Here is a 13,526-nt window from a genome sequence, read left to right on the forward strand (position 1 = left end):
CTCTTCATTCCCTGTCATTTTCACCTAAAAATTTTTCGGGTCGCGTCAACAAGGCTCCTACAAGCACTCCGGGTTACAAGCACTCCGGGTTACCACAGAGGTTCCCTGCACTAACAACCAACCAACCAACCGCAAGCCCATCGCTCGGATCACAACTTCAACCCTAGGGACTCGCTCCTTCCCCAGAACGTTGCTTGCTCTTTCCCTGACCACTCAGTCACCTGACTCAAAACAGCTCATTCCAACCCTACATCGCACGCTCTCTTCATACATGTCAGGGTGACGTTCGATCTACAATTATCGTGTCAGGGCGACATCCGATGTCACTCACCGAGAAGCAGCTTAAGAGCTGTATCCTCCTTGGGTATCAGCTACTCACGTACTTCGACAACCCAAAGAATCTACATCAGGAGCTCCGAACTACCGAGCTTACGGACGATATCCTCTTTATCACAGACACCTACGATACACCCCATCTTCCGAAGGAGAACCTATATCCGACTGATTGGTTGTTGCAGAAGGAGCTAGGACGGGCCATACGGGAGTTTCAAAAGCTCGTCTTGAAGATCCCCGCCCGTCAACATCAAGACAAACCCCGCCAGACACAGCATCTAGGAGAGCCCTCCGGGTCCCACCGACCACAGCCTCCCAAAGAGCGACCTCAAACACAGCGTTCAAAGGAACCTACTGAGTCATATCAGGCGCAACTACATCCGCAAGCGAGTCCTATCATACCGACACCAGGAACCTTTCCCCTTACGGACCCGCTTGAAGGCTTGAGTAACCTTTCCAGTGAAGTCCCACTAGGTGACTCGGAACATACCCTCCCTCAGCTCACTACCCCACTAGCCCCAATGCAGGGCAAACAGCAGGACGTCCCGCAGGAACCTTCGTCCAATATCACCCTATCAAGGGCTGAACTGCATAAAATCCTTGATGACGCGCTTACTCGAGCTCGTACACGCGAGGTCGACAACGTTCGAGCAATAGTTGACGAAGTCATCACGGCGCGTCGTGACGATATCCGCGGGCCACCGGGTCGAGACGGACAGGATGCACCACATAGCACCGCGCACTGGAAGACGGACGACGTAGGTTACTTCACACCTGACCCTACGTCAGACGTACATGTACGCACTCTTCGGGGAACCACGTACTACACGAATGTTTATGCCTTCATCAACCAGCTAAAGGCATTGATCCCGTTGAAATCTGAGGAAGTGGTCCGAGCGAACCTACCATCGTGCCTGCGGGAGGCAGCAGCTCGATGGTACAGCGCGGAGCTGTCAGACGAAGAGAGGCAGGATTTAAGTGTCCGCTCTCTGGAGTTGGGCTGGTTCGCCACCCTTGAAAGACGGTTCAAGCCGCGCGCCACAGAGGCGATCGTCAAAGTGATGGCACCGTCATCAGTCTACTCCTGGCGGGACGTACGCGCAGGGCGCAGTGTTACAGAATGGGCCCAAAACATGTTACGAGACGCCCAAGCAGCCGAGATAACAGGTACTACAACAGTGCTCCGCCTAGTGTGGACACGTCTTGAACCAGCACTTCAGCGTGACATACGGGAACCCAGCCCAGCTACCACGATCTCGCAGTTCATGGCAGACTTAGATTTGCGTTATGGACAGTGGTATGAGATGTCGCAACGCGCTCGACCGATGCAGCGTCAGACGCAGCCCCAATCAGTTCGTTATCAAGGTCAGCAACACCAGCCCCAGTATAATCCTCGTAATGCAGGTTACGCCTACGGTCGTGGACAACAACCAAACCAGCTACCCTTCCGTCCACGGGACACACAAACTGACAATCGCCAGCTTATGTGGAATTCGATTCCTAACGTACAACGTCAATCACAGCAGCAGTTCCCTAGGAATGCTTACCAGCCACCGCCAAATGTTCCTCAAATCCAGGCTCAGCGTACGTCTTACGTACCGCCTCAGCAACAACAACCACAAGGAGCCTACCAGCCGCGTCAGCAGCAGCAGCAGCAGCCGCCGCAGGGCCAGACCAACCTAGCCGGCCAGCTCTTGCTCTCTGACAAGCCGTGGAATCAAGCCGGTTACTCCAACACAGGCTACGTAGCGCGGCAGCCACGCGCTCGGCCAGCTGCAGCATACCAAGCGGAGCCACAGGAAGTTGCTCCTCCCGACGAGAGCTTGCCAGCGTTTTACGACGGCCAGCACTTCTATGACCCCCACAATGACGCGTATTATGTAGATGAGGAATACAACAGCTATGCGGAGTACCCTGAGGAGGATCCTCAAGCGTACTGGCAGGCCCCTCCTTTTCAGGACAACGAGGACGACCATGACCAACCATGTTACTCCGTGACAGAGGATCTCACACCTACCGCCACCTGCCTACACTGCTCTGCCGCCTTTTTATCCAATAACAAACTCCACGCGCACCTAAAGGACTGCGCTTCGAGACACACAGCAGCCGCAGTCGATGACACCACCGTTGCGTACTACGTATCCCAGCAGGATGGTACTGAGACGGATGCCCTACCCCCGGACTTGCCAATAATCAGATCAGACCGGGCACGAGCTACTCAGCCGGGTATGGCTTACAAGTCCTGGCGATATGCGTCGACCGTCGTCGGATTGATAGACCAACATAAGCTGCTTGTCGCATGCCTCGATACCGGATGCGTCATGACCATTATTGACGCAGACCTTGCAAAGTCCCTAGGAATCCCGTTGCAAAAGTGTACACCAGTGCCCGTCGCCGGGATCGGATCCCGCCATTTATCGTCCGCATTTGTCTCGTTCGATGCTTTCTTCCGCGGCGCGGATAACGCAGCTTGTATCCGCATCGAGGCTCATTTGGTCGAAAACCTAAAAGCGAAGCTCTTGATCGGGATGGACGTCATAGGTCATGAAGGCTTCCGGTTGGACTTTGACGCGAAGACAGTCAAGATCCCGTCATGTATGGGTCTGGAGATTCCGATTTCCACACACGCTAAGCCCCACCACGCGGCCCAGCGGGCAGTCTACGCAGCTGAACACGTCCTCATTCCCCCGCGCTCTATTGTGCGTGTGCCAGCGCGTGTGCAGGCAACGCTGCCTGATGATCGGGATTACGTATTTGAAGGTCGTCATCGCCAAGCTGCATTTTACTCTCATTTGGTCGAGGCAAACTTTGCCTGGGTCCAAGCTGTCAACGATACTCCCGACCCGATCTCCCTTCGCCGGCGGGATCGCATTGGCACCCTATATGAGGCAGATATGCCTATGGCTTGCGCAGTGGAACCAATAGTCGCGGAGCTCGGCCGTTCTACCACCGAAACGGATTTCGATACTAACGCTAACCCGCCTAATGAAGGCCTACGTCATGCGCAAGACGACGGTATTCAGCTAAATAACGGAATCACGTTATGGGCCGGTTTACAGCCTTCCCAAGCTCAACAACTGACGGAACTTTTGATGTCATACGATGTCTGGGGCAATCGGCCTACTGTGGTTGACGTTCCCGAGGATCGATGGATGACCATCCCGCTGGTTCCAGGCTGGGAATCTAAACTCCCAAAATCCAAAATCTACCCTGTCGGCCCGAGGGACCGTGCCGTGATCGATGAGACTTTCCAGCCTCTACACGACCAAGGAAAGATGAGCTATACGACTGAGCACACGGCTACAGGTTTCCCAGTCTTTGTCGTCTGGCGCGTGGTCCAGCACCCAGGGCGTGAGCCCGAGCGAAAAGGTCGCGCCGTCGTCGACCTCCGTCCGTTAAACAAGGTCGTCCAGCGAGACATTTATCCTATCCCTACAATAGACGACATCGTCCTCCTAACTCAGGGTAAGCAATATATCTCTGTGTTAGACGCAGCGAAATTCTTTTACCAGTGGCGTGTCCGACGTGACCACCGCGATCGTATATGTGTCGTCTCACATAGGGGCCAGGAGATGTTCCATGTGGCCGTTATGGGCTTTTGCAATAGCGTGCCATATGTCCAACGTCAGATGGACTTGCTCCTGAAGGAGTTTGCAGACTTCTGTAGGGCATACCTTGATGACATCGTTGTGGCGTCGGACGCCTTCCACCTCCACATCGAGCACTTGTCTTTGGTCCTGGGTGTTCTCGAGAAGCATTCAGTATCCCTGGAGCCTAAGAAGGCGTATATCGCCTTTCCCGAGGTCTCGTTGCTAGGCCAGCGGGTAGACGCATTGGGCATGACCACACCCGAAGACAAGATTAAGGCAATCGCCGGCCTGGAGTTCCCACGTACGTTGCGTCAGCTGGAAACGTACCTCGGTATGACTGGCGCATTACGCCAGTACGTCCCGTTATATGCAAAGAAATCCGAGCCACTACAGATCCGAAAGACCGAGCTCCTACGTGGAAGCCCTGTCAAAGGACGTCCACGTCGAGAGTGGTCTACCCGCACACGGTACGCGCATCCGACGGAGCGTGAGCTTGCCTCCTTCGATGCCATCCAAGCGGTCTTCCAGGATCCCCGATGGCTAGCGCATTGGGACCGGACACGGCGATTGTATTTCGACATCGACGCATCCCAGGAAGGCGGTCATGGAGCTATGGTATTCCATGTGAAGCGTGACTACACACACACAAACCTGAAGATGACCCCACCGTCGACCGCGGTAGAACCAATCATGTTCCTGAGTCGACTGCTGACCCCAGCCGAGAAACAGTACTGGGCAACGGAATTAGAGGTCTCTTGCATTGTCTGGGTCGTACGCAAAATCCGACACATGATCGAAGCAGCTCCGGAAGACTTGACACCAGTAGCCTACACTGACCACATAGCGACGATTAATCTCGCTACCTCTTTGGTATCCGCGTCACCAGATCGACTAAACCTGCGTCTGGTGCGAGCGTCTCAGTATCTCCAGCAGTTTCGTCTGCAAGTCCATCACAAGGCGGGCAAATTAAACTACGTCGCAGACGCTCTTTCCCGTCTATCAGCAGTGGACAAAGCCCAGCCCCGTGAAGACGATGACCTGGAAGCCCTGTACGCCGACCCCGCGTCTGACGTAATTAGGCCTGTCAGCTTGATGTCTGACCTGGCGTTGCCTGGCGCGGCATCCACATGGGACGTTCCTGATGAGGCCTACGCCTTCCTCACGTCCTACGTACAGCTCTCCGATGATTTCAAGCAACGTGTGCGAACAGCTTACAAGGAAGACCCTAAATGGAGCCTTGTCCTCAACGAGCTCCAAAGGGTGACACAGGACCCCGACCCTATCAAGCCACGTCTACCCTACGAAACCGACGACGGCTTGCTGTATTCAACGCAGGCCGACGGCGACCGGTGGCTGTGTATTCCTGAGTCGATCAAAGATGATATCTTCGAAATGGCACACGGTGACGGACACCTCGGTTTCCATCGCGCCTGGCAGAAGATGCGAGGCTTTGTCATACACAAGGGAGCAAAAAAGCTCCGGGTGTATATCGACCAGTGTGACGAGTGCAAGAAAAACGCAGTACATCGTCACAAACCATACGGATCACTTCAGCCGATTCTCGCGCCACCGATCCCGTTTCATACGCTGACAATTGACTTTGTTACCGGCCTGCCACGCACGAAGAAGGGTTTCGATGCGGTGGCAATCTACACATGTAAATCCACAAAGCGTATCGGCTCGACGCCCGGAAAGAAGACCTGGAGCGGTGAAGAATGGGCTATCGCGGTCCTCCGTGACCTCCAGAAGGGCGACTGGGGGATCCCCGTGGTGTGGATCTCCGACCGGGACAAGCGCTTTGTTCAAGGCTTCTGGAAGGGTATATTTACTGCCCTACGCACTAAGCTCCTATATACGGCGGCGTATAACCCACAGGCGGACGGCCAATCGGAACGTTCGAACCAAACAGGCGAAATCTGGCTACGCCACTGGCAGAATATCCACCAAGAAGCGGATTGGGACGAAGGTCTCGCGCCAATGCAAGCCTCACTGAATGCCTCAGTCAATGTATCCACTGGCGACTCACCACATAAACTTATGTTCGGTGTCGATCTACGTATGCCATGGAATCTCCTCCGTCAGGCTTTCGTCGGATCTCCCCAAGCGAGCCGACAGGACGCTGACGAATGTGCCAAGTACGCGGCTATGGTGATGAAGAAGCAATACGATAGCCGTCACAAGCCTATCTTTTTCCAGAAGAATGACTTCGTATACTTACGTCTTGCGCAAGGGACTGAGCCAGGTTATGTATGGCCATCGCGCAACATCACAAGGAAACTTACCCAGCGACATATAAAGTGCCGTGTCATTGAACGCGTCGGACGCCTGGCATATCGCTTGCAGATGCCGCCAGAGCTTGCTGGAGCTCACCCAGTGGTATCATTACAACACCTAGAACGTGCCCCTCAAGAAGGCGATCTCTCTTCAGCTGAACCTCCCTCCACGTTCGACCCACGCTTTCCAGAAGACACAGATCGTGCAGACGTAGACGCGGTCCTGGATATGCGACACAGAGGCCGCGGACGGGGTCGACGAAAGCAGTACCTAGTCCGGTGGTCCGGAGTGGGGAATGAACACCTGGAGTGGCTGGATGAGGATAACCTGGTGGGAGCAGAAGAAAAGGTCCTAGAATACCTCCAAGACGTCCTGCATCATACGCAGGAGTTCACAAATTAATCATACATCTGAAGCGGGCTTGTTTATATTAGCGTTCATATTTGATATACCCTTTGCTGATGCCCGCTCCTTGTTTGTTTGTTTTATTACTCTCATGTGTTTCTCTTGCTACTTCTTCTTCCATTCACATCTCTCAGTTCTTCATCAGAACTGTCACTGTTTCATCATTTTTTTTATCCAGAGCTACCCTCAACAAGACCAACCCATTAACCAGCCAATGCCTCCCCAAACACCTCAGAAGCCAACCCTGGCTCAACCCCCCCCAAGCTCGGCAAGGGGATCTCATCGAGGTCGCCCACGTCAGACACGAGGACGTGGACGCGCCCGCAGTCTCGCTACCACGGACTCTGACGGGGACGCGACAACTGATGCTGGTGATGAATCCAGGCTAGTTGAGGATCACAGCGGTTCGCTTACAGATGATGTGGCTGATGACAATGACCTGGGCCTACTTGCTGCGGTACTTAGCCCACCGGATGGTGGTTGAACCACAGACGCCCCTTTCCCTGCACGACTAGCAGGCAATGGACTTCTTGCAATGGACTTTTAGACACACATCCGATGCTACCGAGGGCGGCAGCACGCTTTCAACGGGGGCAGTTGTGAGGGATGGATGATGACATACATATTATTAAGCAGCGTACTTATCCTACGCAACAACTCTATAGTAATAAGATCATCTTTACCACAACCAGCTTAATTCCATAACAGGGTGGCCGGCTCGCTTGGGAATTACGTTAAGGCACCAACCATAAAAAATCAGGCATTTAACCTTTGGCCGCTCTGCCCCCTTCGCACTCGATTCTTATGTAAAATCAGGGAAATCTTAAAATGACATCTTAAAACTCTTGCGTATGATGCCCACTACATCGTTTCTGGCCAAGCTAAATAAATCGGCCTTAGGCATATTTAAAGTCTTACGTTAAACCACGAAAATGGCCACCCTAGTAGGCCCTTAAAGAGGAACCTTGGTTTTTGTTTTGGTCTAGTGGTAAGTACGCTATACTTCGTTCCACATCTTACGTCAAGGACAAAGGCCGCAAGTGGCCGACAAGAAATCACCAAGCGATTTTCCATATAGTATTTTCCAAGCCTCCGAAAATGATACAGTCATGAGCCATATAGGCAGAATTACACCACTAATCGATCACTACAAAGATACATAGAGCCCTTGAAGGCGAGGTTAATTTGCATCCTTGCAGCTACGTGCACGCTTAGACGGCAAAAGGCCGTGCATGTGACTACCGACCTTTCTTAAACAGTCAAAAGAAACCCCGCAGTATGTGTCACAAAAGGTCTCTCTGCGTTGTTATTTCACTCTTGTCCTCCCAGATTTCAGTCGTTCGATTGCCTGAAATTACTGTTCACCTGCAACATGCCTTCTTCCTTTGCCCGAATTCATAAGCGCCATGCCTACAGCAAAGAAGCTCACACTTATTACCCAGTCCTGATAGTAGGTGCTGGACCGTCGGGGGTGGCCATGGGATGCCGTCTCAAAGAGGTCCTGGGAACAGACCAGTTCCGAATTTTCGATCGTCAGTCCGGTATTGGGGGTACCTGGTGGATAAATAGGTATCCAGGAGCTGCCTGTGACATGTAGGCAATCTAAATCTAGTGATTGCTTTCTGAACAGCTGACCCGGAAGATAAAGACCAGCGATATTATACTCCTTTTCCTTTGCTCAGAAAAAGGACTGGTCTACACTGTTTCCACCTGGTTCAGAAATGGCACAGTATATCGCAAATGTCTGCGAGAGATATCAAATTGTGGACAAGATTCAGTTGAATACCGATGTCAAGGAACTTCGATGGATCGAAGATGACGAGGAGTGGGAGGTTACGCTCTTGCACCTTGTCCCTGGAACCGGCGATTTAACTCAGCACGAACGGGATCGAATCGCTGCCCAGGATGGCCATCACAAGGTCTATGTCAAGGCAGAAATTGTACGAGCCAAGGTGATCGTCAGTGGCGTTGGTGGGCTAGTAGAACCTAAGGCATGGCCGAATGACATTCCAGGCATTAAGAACTTCGAAGGTGAGACCATGCATTCAGCCCGCTGGAATGACCAGATTGATTTGGAGGACAAGAATGTCATCGTGGTTGGTTCCGGCTGCAGCGCCGCGCAGGTAGTGCCCGAGCTCGCCAAGCCAGAGGCCAACGTTCGATCCATTACCCAACTGATGCGAACCCCTCCCTGGGTCGAGCCTGATACAATCCCTCCTGATTATATCCCTTTGTACGAGAAATGGATTCCTGGGCTGATGACCCACGTGCCTGGACTGGCGTCATCCATGCGTAAGGCTCTCTTCATCAAACTGGAAAAAGCATTCTACGACATTTTTATGGACACTGCATGGAGCCGAAGAGCGCGGCCGCAGCTGGAAAAGGAGTATTTGGACAACATGCGTCAAGTCGCGCCGAAGGAATACCATGAGATCTTGACACCAAACTACAGCCTCGGCTGCAAGAGGCGGGTCTTCTGTGGCACTTGGTACCGCAGTCTCAATGCCCCCAATGTGGAACTAACTACCCAGCCCCTGACAAGCGTCCATGCAAAAAGTGTCGTTCTTGGTCCGGGCCGCCATTATCCACCCCTCAAGTCTGAAGACGCAGATGAGATTAGGGAGATTCCCGCCGATGTGATCATCATGGCTAATGGCTTTGAAACCAACCAATGGCTGCACCCACTGAAGGTGATTGGCAGGAAAGGAAAGAATCTTGAAGAGGTCTGGGCGGAGCGTGGAGGTGCCCAGGCATATCAGGGCATCGCAATGGATTCCTTCCCGAACTTCTTTATTCTTTTCGGCCCGAATACAGCCACAGGTCATAACAGTGTGATTTTTGCGACAGAGAATGCGGTAAACTACTCGTTAAAATTCATCAAGCCAATCTTGAATGGTCAAGTCAGCTCGTATGAAGTGAAGGAGGATGCTGAGCGTGAATGGACTCAGCAGGTGCAGGATGCACTTCGGAAGAGTGTGTTCCATCGTGGGACTTGCTCCAGCTGGTATATCAGTGCCGATGGTTGGAATTCAAGTACATATCCGTAAGTTTGCTGCTCGCTAGTTCCTAGTTGTTACTGACATAATGTTCAGATTCACTCAGATTCACTACTGGCTGCGTTGCAAGTTTCCCGTCTGGCGGCATTGGACTGCAAACCTCACGAGAAAGGGTCGTGTTTTGCGAGTTCTCCGGAAAGTTCTGCAGGGTTTGGTTATTCTTTGGCTCATTGCAGGCGTTAGTTTCCTGCGCCAAAACCCTAAGCACAAGGCTCGATTGATACAGTCATTGCTGGCTGGGAAAGAGTGGCTGGTCTCGGCGATTTCTCAGTTGAGGCGCTGACATTTTTTCATTTGAGATTTAATGAGCCTTGCATGTTTTGAAAGTGGTTGGGTAATCTCTGGGGTGATAAATAGTTTGCAATGAACAACTTCAAACTCACCATGCAACATTCTAATATTTTCGAAAGAGTAAAGATCCCCTAAGCCCAATGACCTAACCGGATAATCCGATGAGTAAGCCTAATCTGGGGAAGCCCCGCGAGAGAGGAATTTCTCCGCACTTCAAACGCCGGTATCTCTCTCCGACTACTTGTTGAGTCGCTTCAATATTCTGCAGGTCATGGCTTCAGAGTCATCTCAGTTCGAAATATCACCGCCGCAGACGGAATCCGGCAATCAGTCGATCGGTGCGTCCGATTCAAACAAGAGAAAGGCGGAACAAGGCAACGGAACGCAGGCGCGCACAAAGCGGAATCGCTATATCTCCATTGCATGGTATGATATGGCCTAACCTGACACTTTTTGCTTTCCATTACCTCGATCGCTTCACCTCTAGCCTTGCTATTGGTTGGACAACCTGATTTGCATTCAAAGTTGTCAGATTCTGCCTTTTCCTTCGGTACCTTTGTCGGCAAAGCCGGGCTAACCATGGAATTTTCAGCAATGAATGCAAGCGGCGCAAGATCAAGTGCAATGGCCAGATACCTTGTCAACGCTGTGGTCACCTGAATTTGGAATGTAAGTGGCCCTTACTTAACTCTGTTGACGGCTCGCAACTCTTGAATCCGACCTGTCCGATCCTCGGTTTGAGGCGCTGACCCACTCGCCAGGCCGCTATGCACCTAATTGTTGTAATAACAACTTCAAAGATTCCGAGTAAGTCAAGGAGCAAACCCCTGACCAGCATTTGATACTGATAACCGAGCCAGTGAGTTCCGGTCAATGACAGATCAGATCACTACTCTACAAGACCAAGTCAATAGCTTGTTTACCAATCTCAATGATCTTCGTGCTCAGAGACCAACATTTGATTCACCAGGGTTTGAGCGCCTCTCTCGCAACGGATCTCAGTCGGCCTACACTCCAATGCAAGCCGGGCTAGCAAAGCCACGAGCCCGTCACCCACGCTTCCATGGTCCAACAAGCTCGGCCTTCAACTTTGACGTGGCCAAATCTAGCTTACAGAATATGGGTATCACCCCGACAGAAGAGGGAACGCCAGATGACTTGAACACCGCACATGTTTCTCCAGCGGGCTCACCTTCTGCCAATCTGGGTCAGCTTCTTCCAACCACACACCCTACCAAGGATCCAATATGGACGATCCCGCGTGAAGAGGCGATGCGTCTCTGTAAGGTCTACGAGGAAGAGGTTGGGATCATGTATCCGGTGGTGGATATCACCAAGGTTATCAGTCAGGCTAATCTGCTCTATACATTTATGGAGGCTGCTACCAGGACAGGCTTTGCACAACGAGGGTTTCCGGGCTCTGATGGTCTTTATGACGAAAGCTCGATCATTCTTAAATTGATTCTCGCCACCACGCTCGTCGTGGAGGGAAGCGGTCAAAGTGAACTTGGGCAGCGGCTCTACTTGGATGTTAAGCCATCTATAGAATCGAAGTTATGGGAGTCTCATACCATCAAAACCATTCAGCTCTTTGCTATTGTGGTAAGCCTTGGTGTTTTCAAAAGCCAGAGTCAACAGGTCTAACTCTGTTTCCCACTCCAGGCCACATACCACTACCATACAGATGATGATGCCATGGCTTATCGGCTTATTGGATTGGCGGCACGGATGTGTTTAGCGATGGGATTGCATCGTCGGGATGCTTTGGTGAAGTCATTTCCAGTTGAGCAGCAGTGGAACGAGGTCACTCGGCTGTTCTGGTCAGTCTACAGCTTGGATCGACGATGGAGTTTAGGAACGGGTTTACCTTTCGTGATTCAGGACGAGGATATTGATCCTAACTTACCAGAACCTGTACGGCTCCATATTTATCGCCACTCAGCTACTTTCAATAGCTAACGTGAATTTCAGGATGCATCACTGCCTTACTTGCGCTGCATGGTCCTATACAACCGGATCAGCTCCAAGATCTGGTACTCCGGTTTGGGCTCCGAAGGCACCACTGACATCCGTCGCGATGAAATCGGCTATCTGGATTACCAAATTCTACAGTGGTACAAGCAAGTTCCAGACGAGCTCAAGTTCCATCCCGTTGAGACCCTCAAAAACGGTGAAACTTTAAGCAGAGGCATGAGACGACTCAGGGTTCTTTTATACCTACGAATGAACCAGCTGCGCATCCTTATCTATCGCCCCGTGCTCCATTCTCCTGCCAGTATTGCCGAAGATAGAGGTCATGCTCAGACTGTTGTGGAAGTAGCTAAAGACTCGGTCCATGTCCTCACTCGGTTGAACCAGATGTCCGATATCTACCGGACACAGCAAATAACGTTCAACTATTTCCTGGTTGCTGCATTGGCGGTGCTGTTCCTAGCAGTATCCCATGCCCCGGTCGAGTTCAACCGACAGGTCCGCGATGAATTCTACATGGCGCTCGACTTAGTCAACGGGTTCAGCACCAAGTCCTTCGTTTCCAAACGGTTGTGGAAGACAATTAAAGGTCTACGGAAGATCGGCGAGAAACTTGGCGTTATCGCCCGTCCTTTCGGACCGGACTCAAGTGATCCTCATTCAAGCGCGGCAGTGGCTATGGCCGGACTCGCGGGGCATCCAATTCAGGACCTGTCCATGTACGGGCCCATGAATGGTGGGAACGAACTTGGAAATAGTCCTCTCAATGGACTCCAGATGAGCCAAGAGTTGACAAACCTGTTTGAGGCTGTTGGTGCTTTTGGCAATTTCATGCCTAACAGTTCGAGCGATGGTATTAGTGGCTACGTTGGGCCGGATGGGGAAATCCAGAACACTGGCGAAGGGCTATCGGGGGTGCTGGGTGATGAGGGAGAGTTTGCTCGAGTCATCCGGGATTTGTTTTGATTTTGTTAGTCAATACCCTTTGATAGTTTATAACTATGTAGTAAAAAAGACTAATGCAAGGTCAGTTAAATGAGTCTTGATGTGAATATCAATGGCCCTTCTGCATCCATACTTGGTTAGCCGGCTCCTCCAGGGCGATTTCCCCCACGTCAGCTGGCACGTGACTCCTGCCACTCGGGCAAATCGAAACCTGCCAGCATTGACTTTGCTTTTGCCATCGTGGGAAACAACAGACACTATTGTAGCTGTCAGAAAACGTGAACAATCCTGGACGGCCTCTCTCTCCAACTGCCCACCGCCCCACGAACCGAGCGGACCTTACCCGATTCGACCGACACACCCAATCTCCAGGCCTGAATCACCAACATTAATCTCCGAGAGTCGTTGAGATCTGGTAAGTGATCCATTTAATTTCAATCTGAATTCTATAAGAAACTGATAAGATTTTGGTGGGGTTCAGCCTTAGATCCAATCTCGTCCCGTTGATCGCACAATCTCCCCCTCCCGCACATTGCCATGACCGTCTAGCTTTTCGTCCCCTCTATCAACTCCAAGACCTCCTACGATTACACTTGAGGTCTTTCTCTCTCACCTCGCAACTCTTATACCCTTCCCCGCCACGACCCAGCTCCTCCGCGTG

At 51.8% G+C, this 13,526-nt stretch overlaps 6 protein-coding genes across 6 annotated transcripts; all 6 read left to right on the forward strand.

Annotated features, from left to right (window-relative positions):
* Positions 1-320: 320 nt before the first annotated feature.
* On the forward strand, positions 321-3,360 carry Pdw03_8835 (reverse transcriptase; the record flags this gene model as incomplete). The annotated part of the gene is made up of 4 exons (XM_066102076.1): positions 321-1,630; positions 1,677-1,698; positions 1,815-3,257; positions 3,325-3,360. 4 exons carry the CDS (start codon positions 321-323, stop codon positions 3,358-3,360), a joined length of 2,811 nt encoding a protein of 936 aa, XP_065957159.1.
* A 1,655-nt stretch (positions 3,361-5,015) lies between these two features.
* Positions 5,016-6,599, forward strand: Pdw03_8836 (reverse transcriptase; the record flags this gene model as incomplete). Its single annotated transcript, XM_066102077.1, has 1 exon — positions 5,016-6,599. The coding sequence occupies one exon, from the start codon at positions 5,016-5,018 to the stop codon at positions 6,597-6,599; it is 1,584 nt and encodes a 527-aa protein (XP_065957160.1).
* A 217-nt stretch (positions 6,600-6,816) lies between these two features.
* Pdw03_8837 (uncharacterized protein) lies at positions 6,817-7,086 on the forward strand (the record flags this gene model as incomplete). The annotated part of the gene is made up of 1 exon (XM_066102078.1): positions 6,817-7,086. One exon carries the CDS (start codon positions 6,817-6,819, stop codon positions 7,084-7,086), a length of 270 nt encoding a protein of 89 aa, XP_065957161.1.
* An 888-nt stretch (positions 7,087-7,974) lies between these two features.
* On the forward strand, positions 7,975-9,941 carry Pdw03_8838 (Flavin-containing monooxygenase-like; the record flags this gene model as incomplete). Its single annotated transcript, XM_066102079.1, has 3 exons — positions 7,975-8,195; positions 8,251-9,645; positions 9,695-9,941. 3 exons carry the CDS (start codon positions 7,975-7,977, stop codon positions 9,939-9,941), a joined length of 1,863 nt encoding a protein of 620 aa, XP_065957162.1.
* A 279-nt stretch (positions 9,942-10,220) lies between these two features.
* Pdw03_8839 (Fungal transcriptional regulatory protein, N-terminal) lies at positions 10,221-10,982 on the forward strand (the record flags this gene model as incomplete). The annotated part of the gene is made up of 5 exons (XM_066102080.1): positions 10,221-10,375; positions 10,542-10,618; positions 10,711-10,756; positions 10,810-10,855; positions 10,920-10,982. 5 exons carry the CDS (start codon positions 10,221-10,223, stop codon positions 10,980-10,982), a joined length of 387 nt encoding a protein of 128 aa, XP_065957163.1.
* Positions 10,983-11,068: 86 nt separating this feature from the next.
* Pdw03_8840 (Fungal specific transcription factor, putative) lies at positions 11,069-13,372 on the forward strand (the record flags this gene model as incomplete). The annotated part of the gene is made up of 5 exons (XM_014681457.2): positions 11,069-11,551; positions 11,612-11,863; positions 11,921-12,842; positions 13,266-13,280; positions 13,347-13,372. The coding sequence occupies 5 exons, from the start codon at positions 11,069-11,071 to the stop codon at positions 13,370-13,372; spliced, it is 1,698 nt and encodes a 565-aa protein (XP_014536943.2).
* Between the last annotated feature and the right edge of the window lie 154 nt (positions 13,373-13,526).

Source organism: Penicillium digitatum, chromosome 3, assembly GCF_016767815.1.
Source record: "Penicillium digitatum chromosome 3, complete sequence".
Taxonomy (NCBI): domain Eukaryota; kingdom Fungi; phylum Ascomycota; class Eurotiomycetes; order Eurotiales; family Aspergillaceae; genus Penicillium; species Penicillium digitatum.